Genomic DNA, 27,324 nt, shown 5'->3' with positions numbered 1-27,324 from the left:
ATGTTTCCAATAGTTACATGACTAAAAAAGAAACAAATGATTCTGCAATCCCTCCAGAGGGCTTGTGGCACATACTGTATGTCCATTGTTTGACATCCTTCACTCTCTACTGTCAATTATTTTGCAGGATTGTGTGATAAAGGTAAACCTTTCACTCTGAAAAGGCCTTGACTTTTTAAGAGTGAAGAAACACATAACATACTAGAAATATACAAGGACCTCTTAGCCAACAAAGCCCTCAACTTTTATTGTACATGTCGGTTTTGAAAAGTTGCAGGGTTTTTATGTTATTAGGCACACTCTTTCCTGTGCATGCTTTTGTAAAGAATGTTTTTGTGTTTCCTTGTTATATTTTATCCCGACAAGGCCAAATGAGAATTGCATTATTTTACAGAGAGGTTTCTGCACTGAAACAGTTTTATTTACAATACGATTGCAACAATCTATTGTTAATGTACTCTAATTAAAAAATTCATCCAATTCAGAACACAATATACACTTGCTTAATCAATTATCAAAGTTAAAGAATACAGCCTTAAAAAATTGCAGAGTATGAACCTATAAATTGACTGCAGTCTCAAACAACAAGAGACAACTCCCACTCATTACAAACCTTGTTTTTTCTTAAAAGAACCTCAGTATATAGTAGGAATTACAAAGACAGATAATTATAAACCAGGAATCTGTTTGACTCTTTACTTCTGACTCAGAACAGCAAATAATTGTAGAGATAGCATCTGTGAATCCACTTGAACAGACTATGTCATAAATAACGCTGCACAGATTGTAAATAATGTAATCTGTGTAGTTACACTCTTAGACAGCATTCTTAGATCTTGACTGACCACCTTCCTGACTTACTTCTATTACTGCTTATTTTGTATGTTACCACTAGTGTTAAGAGTATGATAAAGTATTGCATTTGTCATGTTATTGTAGATTTATATAAGTGTCCAATCATTTCCTTCATTAGATTGGTGGCAAAATGTGTTTCATCAACTGTTTTTGAACTTATCTCATAGATTGTGCTGAAAGTAATTTGACCATTTATTTTCCACAAATGAATTAAGAATGAGTGAAAGTCATTTGGCACACTTGCGTTCCTTTCCTTAATTGCTCATTTCAAGAGGCATTAGCAGATTGATAATTAGGGATTTTATTGTTTCATGTTCTTTGTTTATTTTCTCTTTGTTAATTGCCTTCATTGTCTTAATAAAGGCTTCTGCCGGAAGATGTTGACATGTAGCTTGAGTTTTAATTATTACATAATACTCTGAAACTTTATTTTTAGAAAATAATACATTTGGCTTGAAGAAAAGCACACGTTTTCAGTTTTAGTGTGTGTATACTGTATAACGCCAGAGTGTTTTTTTTTCTTTCTTCAAATTTTCTTTTGCTTTCCTCCAACCATAAATATTTGATTAACGGTTCATATCTAATTTTTCTGTGTAGGAACTAAGATAGCTTCTAGGTTGTCATTTACTGCTATACCTTTTATCATTTTAACAGTTAGCTGTTATATTGAACCTCCACCTCACACAAACTGAAAGCAATGAATGCACTTGAAGAAAGAAAAAGGATAGATGAAGAAGTATACTGAAAAGTGTCGAAATTACAGGGCACAACCTCTAAATGAGGCACTGTTAACTCACCTCGGCCTGTGCTGTAATGCTGCAATTTGTCACTGTAAACGGCTTCCTTAGAGTAGGCTCTCTTCCTGCATTAAAAAAAAACATTGCATCATTAAATGTTTTACATTGGAATCCTAAATTTCTAACCAGCTCTAAAAGATTGAAAAAATATTTTTTGTTTGGATAAACCTCTTTTATACTATCAAATCAAAAAAGACAGCATGTCTATTTAAATACTGTATATTACGGTATATTACAGTACTGGACACTAAGGCATGGGATCCGGTACCTGCTGCAGACGATGGAAATGGCGACCAAAGAGACAATGAACACCACACCAGCAGCTGCAGAGCCAGCGATCAAAGGCAGCTGCTCTCTCAGCTCTGACTTGTAGTCGTCTGTGGACAGGACAGAGGAGGTAAAGGAAGAGGGAGAACAGAAAAAAGACACATGAATAGGGAGACAAGAAGAGGCAAAGCAACAGAAGCAGAAGGCCACTTCTTTTAATAAGGTTGTAGCTTCCATTTTGCAGCAGAAATGTACATCTACTAGACTGTGTTGTAATACAGCTGTGTGGAACCAGTTCCTTTAACATAGCATGTATTTTTAAAGAGCGATATAAAAGTTAATTCCTTCCACAATTTTTAAAACTGAGTCACCTATGTCTTGTACCCTAATAAGACTGAATCTAACAGTATATTTTAAGTAAGTGCAAATGGTTTGCTAAATATCTACTGTAGGCATTACAAATTAAGGAATTATTATTAGCAGGCAGTGTCATAAAACAGATTACATTTTTTATTGCTCTATATAATTAAATCATTAACTGGGTTTTTCTTTGATTTTGTGTATCTATGCATAGCTGGGAATACAGTTGCTAGGGAATTAATTACTTTAGAAATCCATCATTACAGTTAATGCATTCCATCAGCTGTTTTTTTATTCAAGTTTAAATGAGAAACTTGATGAAAAGTTCCTTTCAGATTTTGATGACTAAACTTTTTTTCCCACTTGTCTGGGTGGAGCAAATGAAAAACAAAAGTTGGAGTATTTTTTTCTGGGGCCACATTGCTCTTTACCAAAAACAGAGGAAGCAGGTTCACAATATTCATTTAGCAGGTAGATAAGATGTACACCAAACCCCTTTAAAACTTTACTTTCATTACTATGCCTTTTGATGGCAAGAACCAAAAAGAATATTTCATGACCAAGATTTTGAAAGATCTGTAACAGGATCAACATTTACTCTGCTTAAGGGACAGCCAAATACCAGCATTCTCATTCTGGTACATTTTGCCAGTACAACCAATTATTATAATCTAATAATTAAAGAGTTGTTGGTGTCTGAATCTCGCAAAGGAGTGAACTGAAGGGTAAAATATTCTACAGGAAATTCTGCTGACCTTCATGTATAGACAACTTAAAGTATCACCTTAATATTTTTTTTGGGATATAGTTATTCAGACTATTATTACAATTGTTTTGGATGAAACAGTAAACATTTCAACTAAATAATTCAACAGCTAACACTTTATTATGTTTATTATCTGCAGGCCGAAAGTCTACAGTAGTCTACACATGTTTGACAGGATCCATATATGTTCACTGGCTCCCACCTAGTGGTATAGTCTTGGCTTAGAATGTGGTCTGGGTTCTGCTCTGTTAAAATCTGGCATCTATCCTATCAACATCATCCAGGAGGACCCTCAATATGTATGCCACAATGGTCAGTGCACCAAGGGAGAGTGTGAAGTGAACACAGGCACTTTCACAGTCTGGCCCCTGACTAAGTCCAAGTTTTGGATATCTGGAACTAAGGTAACAACCATTTTTAATGGTTGAGCGTTATAGGAGTCCCACCTCACAAAGAGAGTTAGTCTAACAGCAAAGGGCAGTTCTGCTCACCGACTTATTGGTTCAAGCAGCCTCACAGATTTAAATAATCAAATCGAGCTGAACAAAGAACCAATAAAGCACAGACTACATAAACCTCATTCTATCTAAATGAGTTGGAGTGGTCACGCATTTTATGTGACAGAATTGTAAATGAACCGGATAAGATTCAATGCCCTGCTCACCCTAAGTCATTCACACAATCACCCTTTGTTGAAATCTTATTCAACACGTGATCACATTCTAATTAGATCACAGTAAGCAAGAACCCACAAATATGACATCACGTGAAAGGACAAATGTCTGCTTTTCTTTCTTCTGGCTGTCTTTGTACATATTATCCACACGCATGCGGAGGTGTTTCAAGTGAAATGAAAAGGCTGCCTGCTACTGCTTTGAATTCCAATTGCATGAATCGCTGTTAAAATCACTTACTTCCACCATCATGCATGGAACTCATTATGCAGAGAGACTTTAAAATAGGCTGGAGGGGGGTGGCAGCTAGCGAAAGTCATGTAAGACGTGAGAGATGAAATGCAAACCCTAATTTCCCCCTGCTGCTAATTGTCTTAACGGGGGCCGTGTCTTGGCATCGAGCCAGCCAATGTTCTATCAGCTCCCCAAAGGCCGTGCCTTGAAAACACTGAATCCACATGCCACTCTTCCTCCGCTTCAAATAACGGAACACTAATTACCACCGGGTGGCCTGGGACCGCTTCCAGAATTTTTTTTTTGCCAAAGACAAGAAAAAAGATAAGGAGAAGATATGGAGTAACATTGTTTCACAGGACATCATCTGGGCAATTCAGCACCACTCAACAATCAGTCACATGTTGTTCTGCTGATGTGGGAGGTGATGGTCTCATCACCAATAAACTCATTTCCCAGAAACTTTCATTTTGATTCTAATTAAACTCAGGCAGCTGCAATTAACGCAATTATTAAATAATCACTTTAATCTTTTGAAGCTCCTGCAATACAGTGCTGTTTACTCCTTTACAAAATCTAATTATGATACAAGTCTTCAAATTGGCCGATTAGAATAAGAAAAGTAAGTGGTATACCCAGTAGAAATAAAATTTCAGTTCATCATTTTTGTTTGGTACTTTGAAATGCATGGTAGAATATGTGATGTTTGGTTTGATATGTTCTAACTCTCACAAACACAGGAAAATAAGGAAAATGAAGGGAAAATAATAATTGTACTCTAAATTTCCCCTTTTATTATGCTTATCACTCTTAACATTGATAATACTTGCAGGACTTTTCTTCCAAAAACAGCATACATATAACTACAGTATATATAACTCACTAGATTTTTTTTTAATAAAGGAAATTCTCATATAAGGCTATACAGTATGACATCTGTAGCATATTCATGGCTGAGTTTTTAAATGAAACTACTTGTCTTCTTTTACAATTGATGCAAGCACAAATACCCATTACTATATATTAATGAGACGTTGAAAATTTCCCAACTTTCAAACTGCCTCACCTTTTGTTTACAAAGATAAGGATTTTGTCTTGTCTGAACATATTTAAAATAATCTACTAATGAGAAATACAAAGTAACTTCATGCTGGTTTGTCCTATATACCTGTACATTGCAGGCCTAAAACAAAGAACATGTGCAGTTCATCCATATTAAACATTGCCATGTCAACATGTGGGCAGTGTGGTGGCACAATGGTTAGCATTGGTGCCTCACAGTGCTGGGGCCCTGGATTTCATTCTGCTATCTGCCTAGAGTTTGTTCGCGTGGGTTTCCTTAGAGTGGTCCTGTTTCCATACACAAGCCAAAAACATACTGCTGGATCAATTGGCTTTTGGGAAAACTAGCCCTGGTGTAAGTGCCTGCGTGTCTGTTTGTCTGTCTGCCCTGCAAAGGACTGTCGTCCGTCCAGGGTGTACCCTGCCTTGCATCCGTTGCTTGTGGGACGCGCTCCAGCCCTAAAAACCCTATAGTGGATAAAGTGGTTAAGAAGTGACTAGATATCAACACGCTTCTCAGAACCTTACAATTGCATGAAGGAAAGAATCCTTCTTAAAATCTTGCTGGATGCACCCTCCTTCTTCCTCAGAGGGGTCAGACTCCCTGTCTTTTATCTGCTGTGTAAGAAATAGCCCCCTTTGCTTTTCTCCCTCGTTAATCAAGCAGAGTGGAAAAAAGGGAAGAACAATTTATTTCTCATGTAGGGAAACCTATCTGCAATATCCTTTAAGTGCTTCAAACAGGGACTTTCATGAAGCTCAATGCGCTGTGCAAAGCCTACAAGTCTACATATTCTGGAAAAGTCCTATGTTTACTTTGGAAGGAAAGAAGAACAAAATGTTTCATATAAAAACTAGACATTTTTCAGTCTTAATTTAAAATAGCATTAAACATCCTTTGAAAATCCACCCATCCATTTTCTAACAGCGTCATCAAATTCAAGGTTGTGGGGGAGCTGGAGCCTATCCAGGTAAGCAATGGGCACAAGGTGGGATACACCCTAGTGTATGCCAGTCCATCAAAGATCCTTCGTAAATGTATTTGGAAAAGTCTGCGATCTAATCAGCTAATTTAAAAAGACAGAACCGAAACTAAAGACAAAGAATTGTGCTTATTTTTTTTATAACACTCTGTGCTGACAAAATCCTGCTGTCGGCAGACTATCGTAACAGTTCCCGAAACAAATCCTTAAATAATAAACAATGGAAAACATTCAATGTTTTTTTTCAACTTCTCTCTTGTCCAGATCCTTTAAGCCCTCTAAAATGACAGAAACACAATACACAAAGCAACCATAATCTGATTTTTTAAATAAAATAAAAATACACTTGGAGTTCCAAATGTAGACACCTTGAAAGAGATGGGGAAAAGAAAAAAAAGTAATTCATCATGTACGCAGACAAAACATTGCCTGAACAGCAGGTGTTGAAATACTCCAAACAATTTTATCCCAATAGCTGATAATTAATCATATTAACCACTAATCACTGCTAAGCTTGCTGGGATAGCTCTCTAGATGTGGGAAGAACAGCTAAAAGCCAATTAACAAAGAGTTTATTTTTAATCACAAATAATTATTTGTGGTACTTTCCCATCAGCATTAACCTTTTACCACACAACCCTTACCCATACCTCTAAAAAATGTTTCTTGGCACTGCGTTTCTTACCATCTGTCAGAGTCTGAAAGCACATTTTGCCACTGTATTTTCCAAAGCCAGCAACAGTCCTGGCGCGAACCTGAATCACATACACAGTCCCAGGCCTGAGGCCATCAATGCGAGCTGTGTTGGTCTGGCTCTTCACCATGGATGAGTTGAATTCAGAGTGATCCTGTGCAAAGAAAAAATGGGACCTGGTCAATGTGATTTCCATTTTAACCCCAAACAAATGTCAGTAACTTTCATAAGGACACATTCTAGACATAAAACAGTTCAAGGACTGTCTCGGAACTTTAGGTTTCAGACATTTGAGGCGCACCTTCCCAAGTTCAAATATACAGATTTTATAGAGAGTGAACAGAAATGTATTGGTAATAAATGGCCAGGGTAAAAATATCTTTATTTTCTCATTTGCCTTTATCACCTCAGACAGTTTTATTTTCCACCAGCAGGAACATCTCATTGGCTTCATACAAGAAAGGTTTGAATTAATAAAAAATAGAAAACCAACACCACTGTAATATTTTTGGTATTTCAAAAGATAAGTTATTCACTTTCTCTTAAACATCAGAACCAAATCATTCCGCTTCATCCCAAGATTCACATATTTTCTTATGTCTTTCAACACTACTTTATGGAGAAGTTTAATTGACTCAAGACATGAAAATGTCTCAGGGTAAACTGTTTTGATTCTGTGGTATTTTAAGTTTTTGGACCTTGAATAATTATATCTGTTCCTCGAAAAAAATAATTGTAAAGTTTTTATCTTCTTTCATGACAAAGATTTTGTTATTGCAATCAATACGTTTTAATCAACAAAGCAATTAACATATCCTTATTCTCCTACTATGAAGCCTTTCTTGAGAAATGTTCTTTACTAAAGATTTTGTCATTTGGTTCAGGCATCTATTTATTTCTTATAATATTTATATCTATATCTTTATATTTATATATATTATTTATTATATTTATTCACAATCTGTCTCTACACTTTTCACTAAAGTGGATACAGGTCTTCATTTTTTCCCTTTTAGTAAACACCCAAGTCTCACCAACATAAAGTATGCCAGTGTTTTTAAATTTTTTCCACTTTTTTCCAAAACATAATGGTTGACATACTGGTCCTCGTTATGTTGTCCTGAATGATCCTGAAATCATTTAGTCTTGTCACCACCTGACATGCAGACTGACTATGACAAGGAGAAAATCAGGCATTGCAAATATCCTGGCCTGGAAGCACACGATAGCATAGAAAGAATTGCCCTGGTGTTGTAACAGTATTTCAATGCCTGGTTACATCTTCTGAGGTAATACATTCTGACTTTCAAGTGCCAGATATTTATAGATAATGTGCACATCCTGTAATCAAGCAAGATGTGTAAAAAATTGCAAAGTGTCCTTCAGAAAAGATTAAAGAATGTAGATAGCCAAAGGAACATATTTGTCCCAACCAATATACTCTATGGGGAACACCCAACCGCACAAAGGCGGCATATCTGTAGCACTGTGAAGTTTTTTTCTATTTTTCACTACGTTGGTTTTGATAGCATGTTGTTCATTAGTTAATGTTTTCAAAGCAGTCATGAAGATTCCACTTTTAGTTATGTACTCAGTAATAGAATCTATACTGTATGTGTACAGAGTCTATGGACCTACATGTAGTCAAGTATCGTTATTAAATAAAAATACATTTATGTGTACCCATGACTGATAAAGCCCCCAAACCTCAACAAGGGTAGGTAAAAGATGGCCCTAGATTGATTGAGTGACCTTTCACTCTGATTGTCTGAGAATGTTTGTCTAATCCTTTTCATTTAAGCTAATAGATCTGAAACCTAGAGAACCAAGACCACAGTACTTTCCTGAATTTAACGATTATAGTACAGACAAGACCATGTCTGCTAAAATCATATGTAGAAAAAAAAAACACAAGCAAAGCAGAAAATGACAGAGACTAGAAACTTTTTATCTGTGTACGGTATGTTGAAATGTATTATCTAAAAGCAAATGTTTATGAAACAAATATATAAAAGGCAAACTGCAATACTATTTTTATATTGCAGGGTTATGAAGAATCGCCATTGATGAGTTCATTTCAAACCACAATGAAAGTAAAATGTACATAGTAACTTATAAAACCTCAAATTTTACACCACAAAATAGTGTTGCAGCACCTTATTGTCCTCATTGTCTGTGATTCAAAACGTGGCAACAAACCTTGCAGTGATGTAAAGCAGCCCTATTATCTTGTGAACAAGCAGGCTTGTGAATACAGTACATATCTTTTAATAGAAAAATAGAAATATTGCTCTCGATTTTGAGACAGTTTTACCAACAAATACTACTTGTTAATGCTGTAGGCAGATCACAATGGAACATTTCTGAGGTGAAATGTTTGCGGCACAACCTGTACTTATTATCTCATACATCATATTATATGGGTCATTACAATGACTGGTGAGCAGGAATGACCACTGTACTGTATGTCACAATTCTCGCAAACTCTATCACCCGCGGCAAGACCAGAGGTTTGCAACAACATGGTGACCATACAGTGCTTTCACAAAGGTAATGATTTTGTGCTTATTTCGTAATTTGTAAAATTTTGCGAAACTGTCAATTAATTTATTTTGTTATCTAGATTTAATAACCAGTCTGAGAAATTTGGACTGCATTAACCTTTGATGCACCAACGCATATATACTGGAAGAAGTGATACTGTTTTCCCCTCGGCTGTTGATCATCTCTACTTTGAGGGCAAGATTCCAACCAAGTTGAGATGCTATACATGGTTCAAAATAGTCAATTCCAAGACATCTTCAAAAGGTATTATTATCTGCTGAAAATATGTATAGTATTTCTGAGAGAGAAACCACTTAGTCTTTGCAGGTTACATAGGCAAGTCAGAAGGATATCTCCACTCGCTTCTTCAATCTGTTTTTTTAATATGTAATTCCACAGTACTAATGGAAAGATAATGGGAATGGTGGAAAACAAAACATTGATTGTACTCCCTGAATAAAAAGCACAAAGTATATAATATCTGTCTGACACATATAATTATACATAGCCAAATATATTTAAGCAAACAGCAGATAACGTGGGATTTGGATTGCTCAAAAACATGCTGAATAAGATAAATCATCTTTTGTTCTCTCTCTAAACAAATTAGCAACAAATTACATAAAAATGCCCTGTGATGTTGATTGTACAACCATCTACCTCCAACAGTCAGATAAAATTAATTCAAATGAGCTGAAATGATAAAATGAACTGAAAATAAAACCACGCATTATTAATATGTGTTAGAAAACCTACACAAATCCCTAAAAAAGACTCAGAAATATGTCAGAACTTTCCAAATAACTTTCTCTAATGTAAAAAAAATACCCACACCTTGCATTCATCAAGTGAGCCTATCTAAACACTTTGGAGTTTGTTTTCCTTTCTGAGCAGATTGTTTCTAGGTACCTTGGAAATTCTGAATTTCAGTAACACGCAACCATAAAGGTCGTAGGACCTTAATGAATGCAATATTTCCAGTAGCTTTTCATTAATCACCACAGATAAGACAAATCGGTAAAAGGCATTCTTAATAATAAAATGCAAGTCAAGCAGCATTCCATTCCACATAGCGTGATGCACAGTTTGCACAAAATGTGATCCCTTTTTTTTTCCAACAGAACAGTTGCAACCTTTCCCGCTGTCGGTCAAACGGGGTTAAAAGCAGCCGGCCTTCCTCGGCTTTCCCAGGACAGGACGCATGACTGAAGCAAGGGTGAGAGGAGGAAATTGGCCAGCGAAAGGCTATGCCAGGAGGAACAGACCGGCCCCTCATATGAGGCCAGTTTTCAGTCATTACACTTTGGCAGGTGGCTCCCATTCCCTTTCTCCCACTGAAGCTGTTGCACAGTGGGAAACCGCAGGAAAAGCTGTCCTCCAGCATGCTCCCAGCAGTCAAGCTCCAAAAACATTTTTTACAATGCCCTCGGCAGGCAGAGGGAGCTTGGCACGTAAGCATGTGTGAACACCACATGAGGGACTTTTCATAATGATGGCCCCATCTCACACAGCTCACTGGCTCCAACTGTCACAGCATGGCAGGTCAGATATGCCAATGGAGGCTCTCTTTAGAACAGAACAGATGAAACTGTCTATCCTTGTGTGCATTGTGAATGCCTGCAATCTTCTCAGCAAAAGCAACAGAACTGGATACCTTTTCTCTGCTTTTCTTAAAACACATCACATTTGCAAACATTCCAAGACAAAGGAAACAATCTGAGTTTTGACTTTATAGATCAACATGATCACATCCTATTTTCAACAGGATGAAAAGGGCGTTTTGGTACGGTTGACATGCAAATTGAAAAAAACTAGATAAAAAATAAATCTTAATAATATCTGAAGACCAAATTATTTTTTTATTTTTTGTCTTAGTTTATTTCATTTGAATGAATGTAAATTAATATCTAATTAATATTAATGTAAATTAATCATTTGTGCAAATTTGTCTAAAATTAAAACAGCTTTCTTGGTTGACGACGACAAAAATAAGCACATCACTGCACAATTATCTATGATAATTATCAAACTGTTCTTCATAAATGAAATACTGAAACACTGTTTTTGTTCATTAAATATATTTTGTATTTCTTTTTTTAAAAAACGAAATCTCAAATATAAACTACAGGACAGAAACAGAACACCCTGTTTTATTAAATAGTCTCTTTAAGATATCAAACCATGATGGCTGAGATAAGTCAAATTTGAGCTAGGATTGTATGGAAGCAATTTGTAAAACCTTATGATGAGCCCTAGATTAAAGGAGTGGTGAAAAAAGAGTCTTTCAAGAATTTAAAGAGATAGTTGGACCACATAAAAGCTTAGACGAGCTTTTCTGAACAATGCACAACCCCTAAATTAGGCTCATTGTGTCCAGATTGAAAAGCACTCAAAGCATTTTTTATCTCTGTCATTGTGTGAATTCAGAATACTTGCTTGTCTTTAAGATATTCTCATTTTCAACATTTTTCTTTCAAAGTATCCCTTTTTTCATTTTGTACGTATCTTTTTGTTGTTGCCAGGTCAAATTTGTTCCTGGCTTGTTTGTGATTCTTCAGTTTTCCTTTGTACAGAGAGAGGCAGGAAAAAAATCAAAAAGGATGCTTGTTTTGGATTACAAATGATAAGAAAAAAAGGACCAAGAACAGTTGAAAAGGAAAAATCTCTGACCAAGGGAGAATTAATGCACAAGACCAAAATCTGAACTCTGACAGCATGTTTAAACTATTATTTCTCAAACTAAATTATCCAACTTCAAACTAGTATTGCTCAAGAGCTTCACAGATGAAATATGACAAGTTTCTATCTACATGGCAAGGCTTGTAAAAGACCTCACACACTGTACTTTAACCAGAGTGTCTTGTAATGCTTAGATGAGCTGAAATTATCTCAGTGGGACGGATCAGCATATTTCCATATTCTAACATGCTTCCATAAGAAACAACAGTAAATTAATTTTGAACAGTCATCCACAGTCACTGTGTCATGAAACTATATTTAATACTTAAAGGAGGTCCTGACCTTATCCATAAAATGACTGACCAAACATAATTTCTGAATAACCTGTCTTCAATTTTACTTTCTTGAATAAGAAAAAAGGCATCCCAAGATGACCTGCATGACATTTGATGTTAATTTTCCACTGTGTTGTCCACCTTAATCTCCTCATGACAAGGCCACAAGGCAATAAGGTGAGATCCCCCTTGAAACTCTATCCCTCTAATCACTACCACATTTATCACCAGACTTCCACATGAAGGTCAGGGGTGAAGTCTCCTATCATTAAAATTCATCTCTAATGAAATTTCCTATTAGAAATTATTTTTGTTCAGCTTTTTGGTCTGCATTACATCCCAAGGCCCATTCCCAAGCTATTACAAGGTACGGTAAATAATTATAACAGTTTTTAAAAACAGAACTGACACATTTCATAGCAATACTATCATATATCCCCATGAATATAATGTAATCAAAACTGCTTTTTTTAATCAACAATTATTTTTTACTTAGATCAGTGGATACTAACCTTGGGAATGCTAATGCTAACAGATGCCTTTAAATAATCTCTTTGCTTATTTAGATTTTTGTCTTACATGTTTCTGCACTCAGGTCTTAGATTCAAAATATCCAACTTCAAGTACTGTATATTCTTTTCAACAACCTCAGCAGAAAGAAGCAGCCTCTCCTTAACCTGTTTACTCTTATTTCTGACTAAATGCCCTTAACAGATTATTCATTTATAATATTAGACTCATGTGGGGATGATGATGTACAGTACCAAACATTCCCACAATAATTATTTACCTTACACAGAGCTCCACTTGGATTACATTTCAGGATACATTCCTGAAATAAGGCTACTGGTAGTGGGCTGACAGCAATTATGAATCCCATTCACCAAAGAGGATTTTGCTTCTTTCTTGTAAGATTAAGCTACATGTGCACAGATATTATATTGTGGGCACTCCTACTGTACATGATCTTTTATTTTGAGAGAACATTTATCTTTTTTCGCCCATAATAGTATTCAACGTTCTTTTATTATTTGTGCCAAAATAAGTCTCAAATGTATATGACTTAATTGGTATGCCAGGAGAGTAAGACTTGCCTCTTCCCAGTTTTGGGCATGCACAGGTTGCCTGCAAGTACAGATAAGTAAGGTTTTATTTTATTATTCACATGAGAGTGGGAATAGGTTGAGGTTTGAACATGCAGCTCTGTTTTCTTTCACAGCAGAGCCAAATATTATTGCCCCTGAAATGCCCTACAAATCTGCCTCACCCACCGCTGAGAGTTTCTCCCTCTTAGACATTTAGAAACTTCTATATTTAATTCTACCTCAAGTCTCACCTTTTGCTACTCATCTTGTGCTGCTCGGTGAGATATTTTTCTGTGTTGAAATGAACGTTTACTGAATATGAAGTTGAGCCAAACTGTTTCTAAGTTTGTGTTCCAGAGACATAAAGGCAGCAAAAAGAGCAGGTATCACTGATCTCCCTTCAATATAATATGTCTGAAGCAAAACTGTAACCATTAGGATAGAAATAAAAATGAGCTTAACCGGTGACAAGCAAAACCCACCTCTAGACCTTAGCCTTGGGAATGTGGGAGATGAAGAAGAACTGTCCTTATATGTTTGTGGTTTTTATTACAGTTAATTATCATTTTTGTCATATTTAAACATTGAATAACAGGACAAGATTCGGATAGATTCCCAGGTGTCAAGACTCTGGCAAATGTTCTCCCACATATTTTGCCTTCAGCTATAGAATGAAAGACAATCAATTTTAATGCAGAAGGAGAATGCCATTCTAATTTTAAGACTGAATGTCTGCCTCGCTTCCACAGATAATGCAATGTGTTACAGGACCATGCAGTAACTTCCAGTGTAAAGGGGAGAATTTCCATCCCGATATTATCCCTATACTATGATGATATACAAGCAATCCTTACATTTTCCCTCCTTTTACATAGCCAACAATCATCCCAATTAATTTTTTTGTTTTTAAATCAGAAGAAAATGACCACATTAAAAGCATTGCATTTCACGGTAAGCATCTGTCTTCCTTGCACAAGAACCAAGTTGTAAATTCAGACTGCTATAAGGCATGGTCTTCAATGTTCCCGGCTGAGTCACCATTCTATTATTTTCGCTTTTAGAATTTATCCAGAAACCACAAGGTATATGTTTCAGGTAATGATATGTGGGTTCTAAAAACAATGCAATATCTCTCCTTCTCTTTCTTCAGATCTGGTCAGTCAAGTGCTCCTGGGAATAACTGAATTCATCTCACAGCTAGAGGTTAGCTGGAATGTGTGTGGTTTCACCTCACAGGTATTTTTAAATATGACACTTTTATTTGGCACTTGACTTTGGAAAGTTCTTTGAGGTGATGGGACTCAATAAGGTAAATCTGATTGATTTATTTATGAGCTTTGCTGATTTTCTTGATAAAAACAGGACCTGCTCAGTTCTTGTACTGTATATAGCCAGAATATCTTAGGAGTTTTAAAGTCCATTAGAAAAAACTAAGTTTTAAAGTAATAGTTAAGTATGGCCAACTGTTTAAGCATATCTTCTTTTGCCGAAGGGTATTGTACTGTTCATCATCATCTGAGTCAGGTAGAGAAAATTATCTGACTGTATTGAAGGGTTTGTATAAAGGGGGATGTAAATTTATAATATTAATCTTACACCCATTTAAGCCATCATTCTAAATATAAAACAATGTAAATAAATAAATCCATTACAATTTGAGCACATGCTTGTTCTTTAAACTCTTACATCTATCTTGAACCCATTTTAGATTTTATTCTATTTTCAGTGTGACTTTCAGGATGATCTTGAAGAATATTCTATCTGCTTTGTAAACTTAATTTTGAGAATCCATTACCCCTGACTTATGAGATGTATGACAATTTTCATATACAGTAACTGTAAGTCTGTTTAATTCCATGGGACAGCAATTTATCTGCCACCCTAGACAATATATGACAATTCCCAGAAAAAAACAGAAACAAATTAGGTGACATTTACACACACAGACAGTATTAGAAACCCACATTAAGGACATCTGTTTCCTTTTAAATATGCACAACACTGACGTGAAAAATATAATTTAACAAAGAATATTCAACATTTGAGAAAATGGCATTTCACTAACCACAAAAAGAGTGATTTTTTTCTGCCACACTGTATTACGATTTAATTAATCAAGATGTAGCAGGTTTTGTTCAAGGGGCTATCAATGCTTATTCTGCTTGTGTCTGCAGCCAGAGGTACAGTTTTATTTCTTAGAAACGTCCCCTGCTAGCAACACCACAGTGAGAAACTAGCACCTTCTTAACACAGGTGTTATATCTGCAGAATGCACTATCAACACCAGGATCTAGTTCTACACCTCATTACTGGGAAGATCTAAAAAAGGGATGAGAGGAGAAAAAATGTTTTGGATGAATAAAGTTGGTGTTCTTTATTTAATGGAGAGGAATCTCAACTACTGGAAGACCAATGGGTTTTCTAATTCCGTAACTCAGGATACATTCACAGCTATTTCACTGTTTCGAATTTTAAGTATAAAGCTGATTGTACACAATCGTGCAGCTTCACACAAGTGATTTGGTATTTAATTCATGACCTCTGATAACATAAAAGGAAATTCCCATTCCTCAGTCTTTTTACCCTTCATTTCCATGTCTCTGGTCTTGGTCTCTCGGTTGACTTGGAAATGTTGGACTTAGTTAAACAGCCAATGGCCCTTTGATATTTTGAATTATTCATTCAAATTTACCAGTGTAAAGAGATGAAGTTATTTCCCATACCCTGTCTGCCTATGGCATAAACGTTTGTAACGAACAGGTCAGTTTCTCTGTGACAAGTCAATGCCTGAAGTCATGGTTGGGCTACGTAAAACAAAGATTACATTGTTATGCCACCTCAGCTTTTGCAATAAACACAAAGTCCACTTGAGATTTTCCACAGACAAAAAATCCCAGCAGGTTACTAGGCACTGCGGTCTCCCTGTGTACCACGTCAGAACTCCAGACAGAATGATTAGGTATAATTGGAAAGATCAGGCCAGTAGTTGTGCCCAGGTCCCCACAGGAAAGAAATCTGGATCACAGACGTTTAGTGAAGGAGGCCTTTCATTGCATTTTATCCAAGCATAACAGTAACCTAGCAACATACTCCTAACTAATGTTTACATTATAAATGCTAGTTAAACATAATTAAGAAGTTATCATTGAATGAGAAAATGATTTGAACAAATGTGAAAGGCAATTAATGAATTTATTTAATGAGTAGGGGGTAGCTTGTCCAATCCTTAACTGTTCAGAAGAAAACATAGTCCAGAGACTTGTTTCAATATCTTTAAGAAGCTCAAGATTTGTTGGTCCTACATATGTATCGCCAGTACCTACAATGCTCATACCTCTGACTACCCTAAATATTTAGTTTCTTTGTACTCTTTTTCACCAAGATGGTCTGGACACAGTGAACTGCTTTTCAAAAATGGCTCTAATCTGAGAGAACTGGTCTGGTTTAGCAGAAAGATCGCCTCCTTTTTTCCTGTGCTGTGCTGGGACTTGGAGAGTAACTCATTAGTCACATTTCCATTTCTAATTTGAGTGAACACAGTAATAGGTTAGATGCTTTCCAGATGGCCAGATTAAGATATTTATCCTGACAAAACAAAGTGGGGACACGCAGCTTGTGTGTTCCATTGATTTACTTGTTTTACTCGATGACTGCTTTTCATTAAAAAGAAATTTAAACATTTTACTAGCATTACATTATCAACTTGTTAAATATCAACAACATTAAATATCAACAATGTTAAGTAGACTCATGACTAGCTCCCTCTAGTGAAGGATCAGCATTAATGCACAGGTTTCACATGTTCATATATAGAATATGGAAACGGGTATAGGGGCACCTTCAATCTCACAACAAACGTAAAAGATCTGTAAAAGATCTGAGTACTGTGTTCATTCCATATAATTTCTCAGAAAAACTTATACAATTAAAAGCACACACTTGATAATTTCATTTTTTTTAAAGCACTTTGAAATTTTAACCTGAAGTATACTAGGTTAACATTGTTTGCAAACAAGGGAGGCCATCCAGCCTTGTTTGGTTTTTATTAGTTAATAGAGCTAAGGATCTCATCTACAGTAGCTGTTTCTTGAAAATATTCAGTGGCACTGGTTTCAACAACATATCTGTGCAGCCTGTTCCCAACTCCCACAGTGCTTTGTGTAAATAAGTGACTCCTATTTTCCATTTTAAATCCTCTTCAGCTTTGCTTCGCTGTGTGTCCTGAGATTGATGTTTGACCTAAAAATGTCCATAGGATTGACTTTGTTAATCCCTTTGAGTATTTTGCACTTAAAGCAGTTCCCCTCATAGCCTTCTCTGTTCAAAGATAAGATAACTCTGTTGATCCTGGGAGAGAACCTGGTTATTCTTCTCTGGACTGATGACAGAGCAGTAATATCCTTTTTATATCACTGTGACAAAAATGAACACATGCTAAAGAGGTCTTATTAGTATACTGTACAATTTTAACATAACATTGCTTGATTTATAGACAGATGATTGGATAAATTCTAATGATCCATCTCTAATTAAACTAACATTCTGTTTGCCTTTTTAATTGTCTCCACACATTCAGAGTTTTCAATTCCGGTCCTAGAGACTCACATGCTGTCACAGTCATCATTTCTCTAGAAGGCGCTCCTATCTTTTTTCGTTGTGTTCCCAGTTTGATCTGTCCCAGCTGTGACTTATCCCCTTTTCCCTATTAAGCCCGGTGTCTTGTTGTTGTTCTGGGCCCAGCTTTGGAAGACGGAAGCCCGGAAGCCAGCCTACCACCGGGCACAGGAGTGGCCCTAGGGCGCTTGCTTCATCCCGGTGTCCTGACCTACTGAGTCTGGGGCTCAGAGCGCCTTGTCCAGTCAAAGTTTTAACTATCTGTATTCCTAGTTCCCTGTTCCCTGTGATCGTCTTGGATGGATCTCCTGGCACCTGGACCTTGGACTACGCCCCAATTTCCCCCATTGGACTTCCTTTTGGACTCTTTCGCCTGCGCTCCGCTGTCATCACCCCCTGTGTTTCTACCTGCCCTGATCCTGCTGTGTCTTCCCTGATGTCCCACTCCAGTCACTTCCGGATTATACCGTCTCGCATAGGATTCTAACTACGCATTTCACGGGAGTCAGAACATGTTTTTTTCTACGTGGCCTTTTACAGTTTTGGCTGTTCCTTGCATTATTGTATCATCTTAATCATCACAAGAACTTGATGAGTTTATTAACTATGTGAATCTAAATCATTTACAGTATGTAATCAGGAAAAGCAGTGGTCCTGGTAAAGTTCCCTGTGGTACCCATTTATTACATCACTCAAATTTGAGCATTCACCCCTGATCTTTACTAATGTAATCTACATGGAGAAATGATCAAATACATGACATAAGCTAGAAAAACGCTGTTGTGACACATTTTTATTACTTTATTGATCACTTGTGGATATTTGTTATTCTTAAGTAATGTTTCTGTAGTCTCAAAAATTAGACTGTTCAGAAAGTATTTTAATATGAGTAGATTGTGGATCAATGTCTGTAGAACTTATTTAATAGACTTTTAAGTTATTAAAGCAATTTATTGAATAGTATATTGACATACCCACAAGCATACTGTACATCAATAAATGGAAAGTCAGCAAAAATACTTAATTTTAGACAGAGCCTCTTACCTTTTCATAATAACGAAGCTCATAGTCAAGGATGATGCCATTAGGTTGTTCAGGTTGTGGCCAGGACAATGTGATGCTCTTCATGGTGGAGCTGACCTGGTGCATGATGGGAACCATAGATGGGGCTGAGGAGTATGAAAAAGACCAGTCTTAGTCAAATGTTGCTTATCGCAACAGATGTGGCTGACACATATTTTTTAAAGAAATAAAACCATCTCACTCTCAATCATGCAAAAACTGGGAGGAAAATCATTAATGCAAATCAAAGGACTTGATGTCGATTCTCTGTAAATACAAAATACAAGCAGTACAAAACATTCCAATAATAAACAACAACCTAAAAGCAAACTAAAACCCCTCAAAGAGTTGTATCAGTTCTATTTGTTGTTTTATGGATGCTGTTCAACATGCTGTGCAACAGCTGCCAACTCTGCTAGACATTCATCGCAACACATAGGATTTCCTCATTTGTTGCATAAGCACTGAGCCTTCTCAATATCTGAAACACCTCCATTTAGTTAGACTTCCGTTATTATCTTAACCCTTTTATTTGCATGAATTCACATGCCAGTTCTTTGTCTATCTTAATTTGGTCAAATTATCAAATCAGTTTTTTTTTACTTTCAAATTCGTTCAATCTCCAACCACAGCCACTATATCCAACTGATCACAACTGTCCAATCGGCTTCCTTCACCTCCAGTAAGACCGAGGCAACAACAAGCACTGCGGTCATTCAGCTATATATTAAAACAACACATTGAATTTTAAACTACTTTTTATGGTGCCAGAATAATCATTTTTGAGTTCGCGACAGTAGATTTATTTTTGCAGACGATGTGGAACATCTGAAGTGGTGAACCAGATTAATTCCCCAGCTCCAGATCAAATGGCAATGATCTAGGGAGGACTCACCTTGTGCTCATTGCCTTTTTTACTTTCTCATGCTCTGTCGCACAATGCATTTCCCAATTGTTTGGTGGTTCCTAGTACAGTTTTACAGCCAATGAGAAAACTTCAAATAGCTTTTTGCTTTTTTATCCTCACACTCAGGGACAGAAATACCAGCAGTGTTCATTTTGCAATCCTCCTCCATGCCTGCATTTATTCACAATTACAAAATATGTCATAAGGATATGGAACTGCTGTCTGATTTCTTATGCATTTTAAGGTTTTTTTCTGCAATTTCTTATGGTTTCTTGTGTTTTTTCTTTCCATAAGAAATTTTGTTCCATCTGTTATATTATGCGGTCACAATGATGAAGGTGAAAAGGACAAGGCTGAGTTTGCCTAATGACCATACTCTGGCTCTCAACCTCTTTCAAATGTTTGCTCACTGACATTCACTATCAAATAAAAAATTTCAGTGATGTTAATCAATTTGTCTGGTGTGCTTGCAAACCCTAAACTAGGCATTGCTGCGTATACTTAGGCCTGGAAGAAGAAAACTGTCTAAAACAAGCATTTTAGGACATCATCAACAGATCTTACTTTCAAGTACATTGGCACTATTGTTTTTATATTTGTTCTGCTGTTATTTTCATCAGAAAGGGTGCACTGGAAGGAGAGACAAACTACCATTTATGGGATTTTTATTTTTCTTGTACACTAGAATGCTATCTGAGATGATGAATGGCTTATGAACAATATGCTTGAGGCAGCAGTGAAGGAACAAATTACTGTACAGTACTTGGAAATATGATGGTGCTCTCCAGTGTGCACGTTCTTCAAAATCCAAAAACACACCTGAGGTTTACTCACAGACATGCACGATTTGACAGGGAAAATAAACGATTAAAAAGTATGCAACAAAACAAAAGCTAGACTTTAAGCTAAGGGATTTTGTCTTTTGCTAGGCAAGTACAGAATTGACTATGAGATCCAAAGGATTTAAAGGCCTTATACATCTACAGTTTTGGGCAGATGATACTGTACATGCATGGAGAGTCTGGCTAAAAGGAAGGCAAATCTGATAATAGTTGTATTCTTCAAATCTAGGCTGTGTGTGCTAATTTTTCTTTTTAAGGGATGCAGTGATTTGCTCTCTTTCACACAAAGCTCATGTGTATTTATGCAGTCACAAGCTGTGTGTAACTACACAAATCTGGGTTAACACTACTGAAAAGATGGCAAATTAAACAGATAAATGCTAAAGAAACAATGTCTAAAACCCTGTGACTAATTGTCATTTAGTTTAGAAATAATGTGCTTTGATATCTGTTAAACAAGTGTAACAGACAAGAAGCTCAGCCCTGCGCTATATATTTGCCTGAGGGAGCTAATTATCACAGTAAAAAATAAGATCTGCATCCTTACTACTGTAAATAGTGTGACAAAGGATTTCAATTTACCTTTTACAAATGATAAAACCTTAATTTTAGGATGCTGTGAATATTATGAAAAACTGAAATTTACCTCAACTCAATGTGTAAGTGGTCATCGATAAAATAATCATACATTTAAAAAAAACATCCATAACAAAAATGACACTGCTTTGAGTAAACAAATATCCTTTAAATTGACTGTGGCAGATGTTTTTTACTTCAAAGCTCTAATTATGCAACATCTTCCAAACGTTGTATCAACAACACAAACATTACCCTTTGTCGGTTAATATTTGAATTTAATGTAACCCCTCAATCAAGTTTTCAGCTGTCTGGTGTCCTGTACTCCCCTGATTCATTTGCAAATGCAGACACATTGTCATTCAAATGGAGATTGCTACACATACAATCACTATTTTATTTACCCTGCATTTCTTTGCAACATCTCTTTTTCAGGCAGTGCATTTACCTTGATTGCTGGCTTGATAATTGCAGTTGCAGCAGCTCTTTGGACGTGTGTGTACCAACATAATTAAGGTCCATATTAGATTTAATTACAGCACTGACTGCAGGTGCAAACCACCATGGTAAACTTGGATCTCAGCAGCTTGAAATGGTGCTGCAGTTTTCAGGAGATTACAAGTGCTCTACGACACAGGTACTCTGTGTTTTGGCAGGGGACCCCTAGTTGCACAAATGGTTTCAGTGGGAACTCATTATAAAAACCTAATTGAGTCAGTTATACAGTATATACATCAGATTGGGGTGGCTATGGGCTAACAGGAATTTAACTAAGGCAGAAGCCAAAAATGTTTTTGGTGTTTCTTTCAAGATACAAGCTGGCTCTCAGACCTCATGCAACATAGCCGTTGAGTACGAGAGCTATTATCTTAGATTTCTCTTGCTAATCAATAGTATTAGTCTTCAAGTATATGTCAATAGTATAAGTCTCCAAGGACTGATCTGGGACGTCCAGTAACATTTGCCCATAGCCCTTCATGAGTTTACAGCACTGCAGTCTGGGACTGTTTAACAGTTGTGTCATCTTAAGTGATTTTTTCAAAAGGACTGACAAGATAAAGTCAGGCTCACTGCGTTATTCAGATTATTCAGATTTGAAAACATCTATCACCATGCTGTTTTCTTCCTTTCCTATTTACTTTCAGTCTATTACTATTTTATTTCTTGTGCAGTCTAACAGCGTAACAAGCTTTTAACAAAATGCATGTTCCTTTTTGAAGTGACAGTGGTCTGATGAAAAAGTGTTCACATTAGTGACACTCTGGTGCTTAAATGTGCCACTGCCATCAGCTTCTTTTCCCCATATATGACATTACTTTCTTACTCAGATCAACAAGTAATATAGATATTAGAGGTCGTCAGCAAGAATGAGAGTAACATCCTTAGATATGTGTCTTATAATTTATATTTGTTGTCCATTCTGTAAGGTCTAAATGTAAGATTCCTATTTATAAAATGAGTCTTTTATAACTATTTAATTTAGAGACTGCAGGCTAATGTTTAATGATGTGTAGATGAATACAGAGTGTTAATACTGATTATACAACTTTTCACTTTGTGTTCCTATATTGTTATGTATGCAACACCCAAGATTATTTTTCTTTGCAATAAATGAGTGATTCAACGTTTCTAAATATTTGTCATGATAGAAGAATTCCAATAAATGACTTTTACATTTATTACAAGGGCGTTTCCCGTTTTTAGCTGTTTTTTGTGCAATATATGCCAGGGACTTGTGCAATATATTTATATTTATATTTATATTTATATTTATATTTATATTTATAATGTGCAATACATCTTTTTGTGTAATGTTCTGGTTTGTTCTTTGTATATTATGGACTGTGAGCAACTCTTCTTAGTGCACTTCTCATTGACTGTACTGATAGTATTGTATGTATTGTATTGTTGTATTATTGTATCCTTTCCTTACACTGTGCTAAGCTACTGTTGTACTGAAATTTCCCTCATGGGATCTATCTATCTACCTTGGCAGTAATCTTTTATTACTTTTTCACCACTAGAAACAGGCTTTCTAATACCCTTTAGTAATTGAACAGAAATGCAGAAAATGAAATACAAAATCACTTTTGCATTCATTTTCTTGAAATGACGGTGGTCTGGATTGCAATTTTGAAAGAAAAAGCAGAATTTCTAACATGCTTTAGAAGCCCCACATACTAAACCTTTGTTTTTTGTCTCTTTCAAAATGCAACCATTTATTTAAAAAAACACAGATTTAGCTCACAGCCCATTCACAACATGCTCGGCCAAGGTCTTGAAGTGGCGAACTGGAAGGCAACACAGTGGTTCCCTGCTATTTGCAGGCTACAGAGCCAGATTTGGCTGCTATGCAATGCTGCACAACCATCTGAAACAAAAGAAAGAGGGACACACTACGCTTGCAGTGTATGCCAAGTCTAGAGCTCTTGTTTTGTGGTGAGCACAGCCCATTTGATTGGAAGTGCACTCAACCACAGTCTAATATGAAACCTTTCATTTAGAGCCTCCAGTGTACAATAAAGATGACTGCAAATCTTTCTGTGCAAGAAATACAAAAAACAGTGCTAACAGAATCTCTGCAGTGCCTTCCTACAGTAACGAACAATTTACATTGTTTTTTTTTCTTCTTGTCTTTTATAAAATTCATCCATTGAAAGGTGAGGGATCATGGAGCTTGTAGATAACAAACACATAAATCAGTTCTGACCTGAACTCGCAAAAATGACTGTATTTTTGTTGTTCATCAGTTCTGTTACATGACCTAATAGCAATGCTATGCCAAGGTAGTCTATCCATAAGAGGAAACAGATTTTTTAAATGCTATATTTTGTTGCTCCTAATTTTAGTTGATCTGTCAAAGTATTTTGATACATTACATTTACTTTATACATGCAGTATTCACGATTGTAATTCTCTACAAAATATAAGACAATACAGAAATACCATTTGTGTAGTATTTCTCTATTGTCCTAGATTTTGTACAGAAAAAAAAGTTTAATGAAAAATCATCTGTTATTTCAGTCTGTCTAAAATTTGGACAGTGGTTAGCTCATAGAACAGCAAGTAAGGAAAGTGACTTTTTGATCTTTGAGAATCACACTGCAGTATGAAAGTGGTGTTTGTAAGCAAATCAGGATTTCCAATAGGGTGGAAATCTATATATACAGTAGGTCAATTTGAATGTTGGTGATCAATAAAGACGTCTGAATTATTTTTTACTTTACAAGATAATATCTTGACGTCAAATGTACAGTATATAGAGGATGCCTTACTTGGACAAAACACATCATTCTGACATTGCATCGCAAGTTAGGTCCTTCTTGTTCTTCTAGATTCTTTGCATAGTAGAAGAGGCCAACAGGTAGCCGAATTACTTGATGCGTAAACCTTGCAATGAAAAATATATTTAAAATCTTTCAATATGCAGAGTGTTCTTGCTACTGAAAGTTTGAAGCCAACCCCTTTACATTAGCAACAAAAGCTTTCTGATGACTTTCCTAACCACACAAAGCTTTTAATCAGCCTAATTGATATGCTTCTCAGGAATGCTGGGAGCAATTACAGTAGAGTACAGTCTGCTTTAGCACAGTTAAGGCCGGTCTCAGGTAATAAACAGGTACATCAGCACTACTGAGAGTAACACAGGGCCCCTTGTTTCATACACCCCCTCTTCACGCCTGCCAAGAGAAGGGTAAATTAAATCCAGTTCTCCAACAGGCCCGCGGTGCTTCTCAGCTCCCACTCACAGCAATGAAAAACGCACGCTGAGATGGATAGCCTACTGCAATCAATGTGACAACACATACATAGCTCGGAGGTAACGGCTGTCAGGACTCAAGACTGACACCTCGTTTTGGATTCAGGCCTTGCACAAGAAAGTAGATGGATAGCATAAAAGCCTTAATATGCCTTAATATAATGTGTTTGGAAGAATTCAAGTATCATGTGGAGTAACATTACAAACCTGTAAAAAACAGTATAGCATATAGCACTTTAAGATAGTCAAAAATATTTTAGATTTTCCTGAACAATTTAATTGACCTTTGGCTTTTATTTGTCAGCCTAATCTGGTGCTACATTGCTCTTTTCCATAACTGTCTACCAGTTTCTTTTAGATTTGTATTTGTACATTTCCACTGGCTTTCAGAAAGCTTTTTGTAGCCATGTTCCTCCATATTTGATATGTATATGGTTAACTGTCTATTGGGGGAAAAAATGACAATTTACTGGAAACACTGTTGATTGCAGCTCTGTGTAAGACCCCTCAAACCCTGACAAAGATTCTAAATGGATTTGTAGCAATAATAAAATTGAGTCCACAAATATCTCTACTAAAATTATTAAATGAATTGCTATGGCAGGTTCAACATATCTGATTAAACATTTCTTGTCAGTGCCAAATACAGCAGTGCCAGAGCCAATTTTCCTGTATGCATTTTTGCATACAATCGTACAGATTCTGTGATGCTGTGAGGATACTAGCAGTCCTGGGACCCTAGTATTCTGCAGCACTCTTGGATATTGTTTCATAAATTTAAGTGCAGCAGAAAAAAAAATAACAAAAGGCTTCAATATCCAATCAGCACGATTCCCCCTGTGTTGAGTTTGCCAAACAAGTTAATGCTTTAATACCTCCAAACATTTCAATAAACTGTGAGCAGCCCACAAGGCTGAAACCATTCCCAGATGTTCATTTGTGTCTTTCTTGGGCTGGAACTTCAGCATTCACCTAATTGCAGCTTTTGTAGAATTTATCTTCAGGAAAACGTATTTAATGTATTTAATTTACCATTTCTAGCAGAGTGTTTTAAAGTTTAAGTGTCCCCTGCAACATTTTTATTATTTTCTTAAGATGCCTGGTTAACCACCTTTTTCATTAAAATACCTCTGAAACGCTCCCAAAAGATGCATGCATGCAAAGATGAATTTCCCTTAAAGAAAATAAAAGCCATACAACATCTAAATTCAGCATATATCTCATATTGAAACAATCTGATGTTCTCTCATCACTATTTACTTCTGAATCACCATAGAGATGCACATGAAGGCAAATGAACTTCAAACGTTCAATATCTATGTTTCAAGCCTTAATTACATAAAGGTCGTATGCCAACACACTGGAAAGTTAATACTGATGAATGCATGGGCATCTTAAACCATGCTAATGAAGACAGATACCTAATCATTAAATAATGTATATAACTAGGTATTTATAGAGCCCATTAAGATCAATAAATTCAGATTATCTAACAGCTTGGTTTGAATTTATTAATGAACTGCAATGTAGACGTAATTTCAAAAGCTTATCAAAGCCAATATAAGGTACAATGAGGCAAGAGAAACCATGGCTTTTCAAATATAATGTTTGCAATAAGGTGAGAGAAATAATATTTCTCAAAGCACTCATTCAATGAAGCACTACAGAACCTTCATTTAAAACTCCTCCGGGGTGTGGAAAATGACTTCTTACACTACAGTGCAAAGCAAAATGAGCCAGCCCAGCTGAGATCTGGCACCCCAAAGTGTCATTGGATTTATATGTAACATTGTATATACTGTAAACCCAAGTTCTAAAACTGAAAACACCCCCAGTCATATATAATTTAATACAAGATAATTAAAAAGGTAGTGAAGCTGCTACAAATGAATTAGAGGACGGCAAACTTTTCTTTAAAACAATTTTCAGAAGGAAATGCCCACAGAAAGGATTTTCATAACAGAAATCTTTTGTTTTCCTCAGACCTTTCCTCAAATCCTCAGACCAAAATGTTTTAATAATGTGTTTCTCCCAGAATGTTATAACAATGTGTTTGGCTTTAACTATTGTACCATGGTCATATGTTTCCAATTCTGGCAGAGTTCATCCTTGTTAGTTTTTCTAATGCTTTCCTACGGACAAAGAAAAGAATGAAGAGAGAAGTGCAATGTTTCAGTAGGACGCTGGCTCTGTAATGGAAAAGTGGAAAAGACTGGGGTTAGTCAGTG

At 36.2% G+C, this 27,324-nt stretch overlaps 1 protein-coding gene across 5 annotated transcripts in view; it reads right to left on the bottom strand.

Moving 5' to 3' along the window:
- Positions 1-27,324, bottom strand: part of LOC102684556 (ephrin type-B receptor 1) — a 236,890-nt gene that overhangs the window by 37,594 nt on the left and 171,972 nt on the right. For all 5 annotated transcript variants that reach the window (XR_011191395.1, XR_011191394.1, XR_001480120.2 and 2 more), the window contains exons 6-9: positions 18,994-19,118; positions 6,684-6,846; positions 1,921-2,029; positions 1,653-1,717 (exon numbers count right to left, since the gene is read on the bottom strand). Coding sequence is in view for 1 of the 5 variants with exons in the window: in XM_015361286.2 (XP_015216772.1) it covers positions 1,653-1,717; positions 1,921-2,029; positions 6,684-6,846; positions 18,994-19,118 (462 nt within the window). In the remaining 4 variants the exon portion in view is untranslated. The remainder of the gene's footprint in view (positions 1-1,652; positions 1,718-1,920; positions 2,030-6,683; positions 6,847-18,993; positions 19,119-27,324) is intronic.

The sequence above is a fragment of the Lepisosteus oculatus genome, chromosome 13, assembly GCF_040954835.1.
Source record: "Lepisosteus oculatus isolate fLepOcu1 chromosome 13, fLepOcu1.hap2, whole genome shotgun sequence".
Lineage (NCBI taxonomy): Eukaryota > Metazoa > Chordata > Actinopteri > Semionotiformes > Lepisosteidae > Lepisosteus > Lepisosteus oculatus.
The sequence above is the reverse complement of the archived record's forward strand: the minus strand, read 5'-3'. Positions and strand labels throughout refer to the sequence as shown.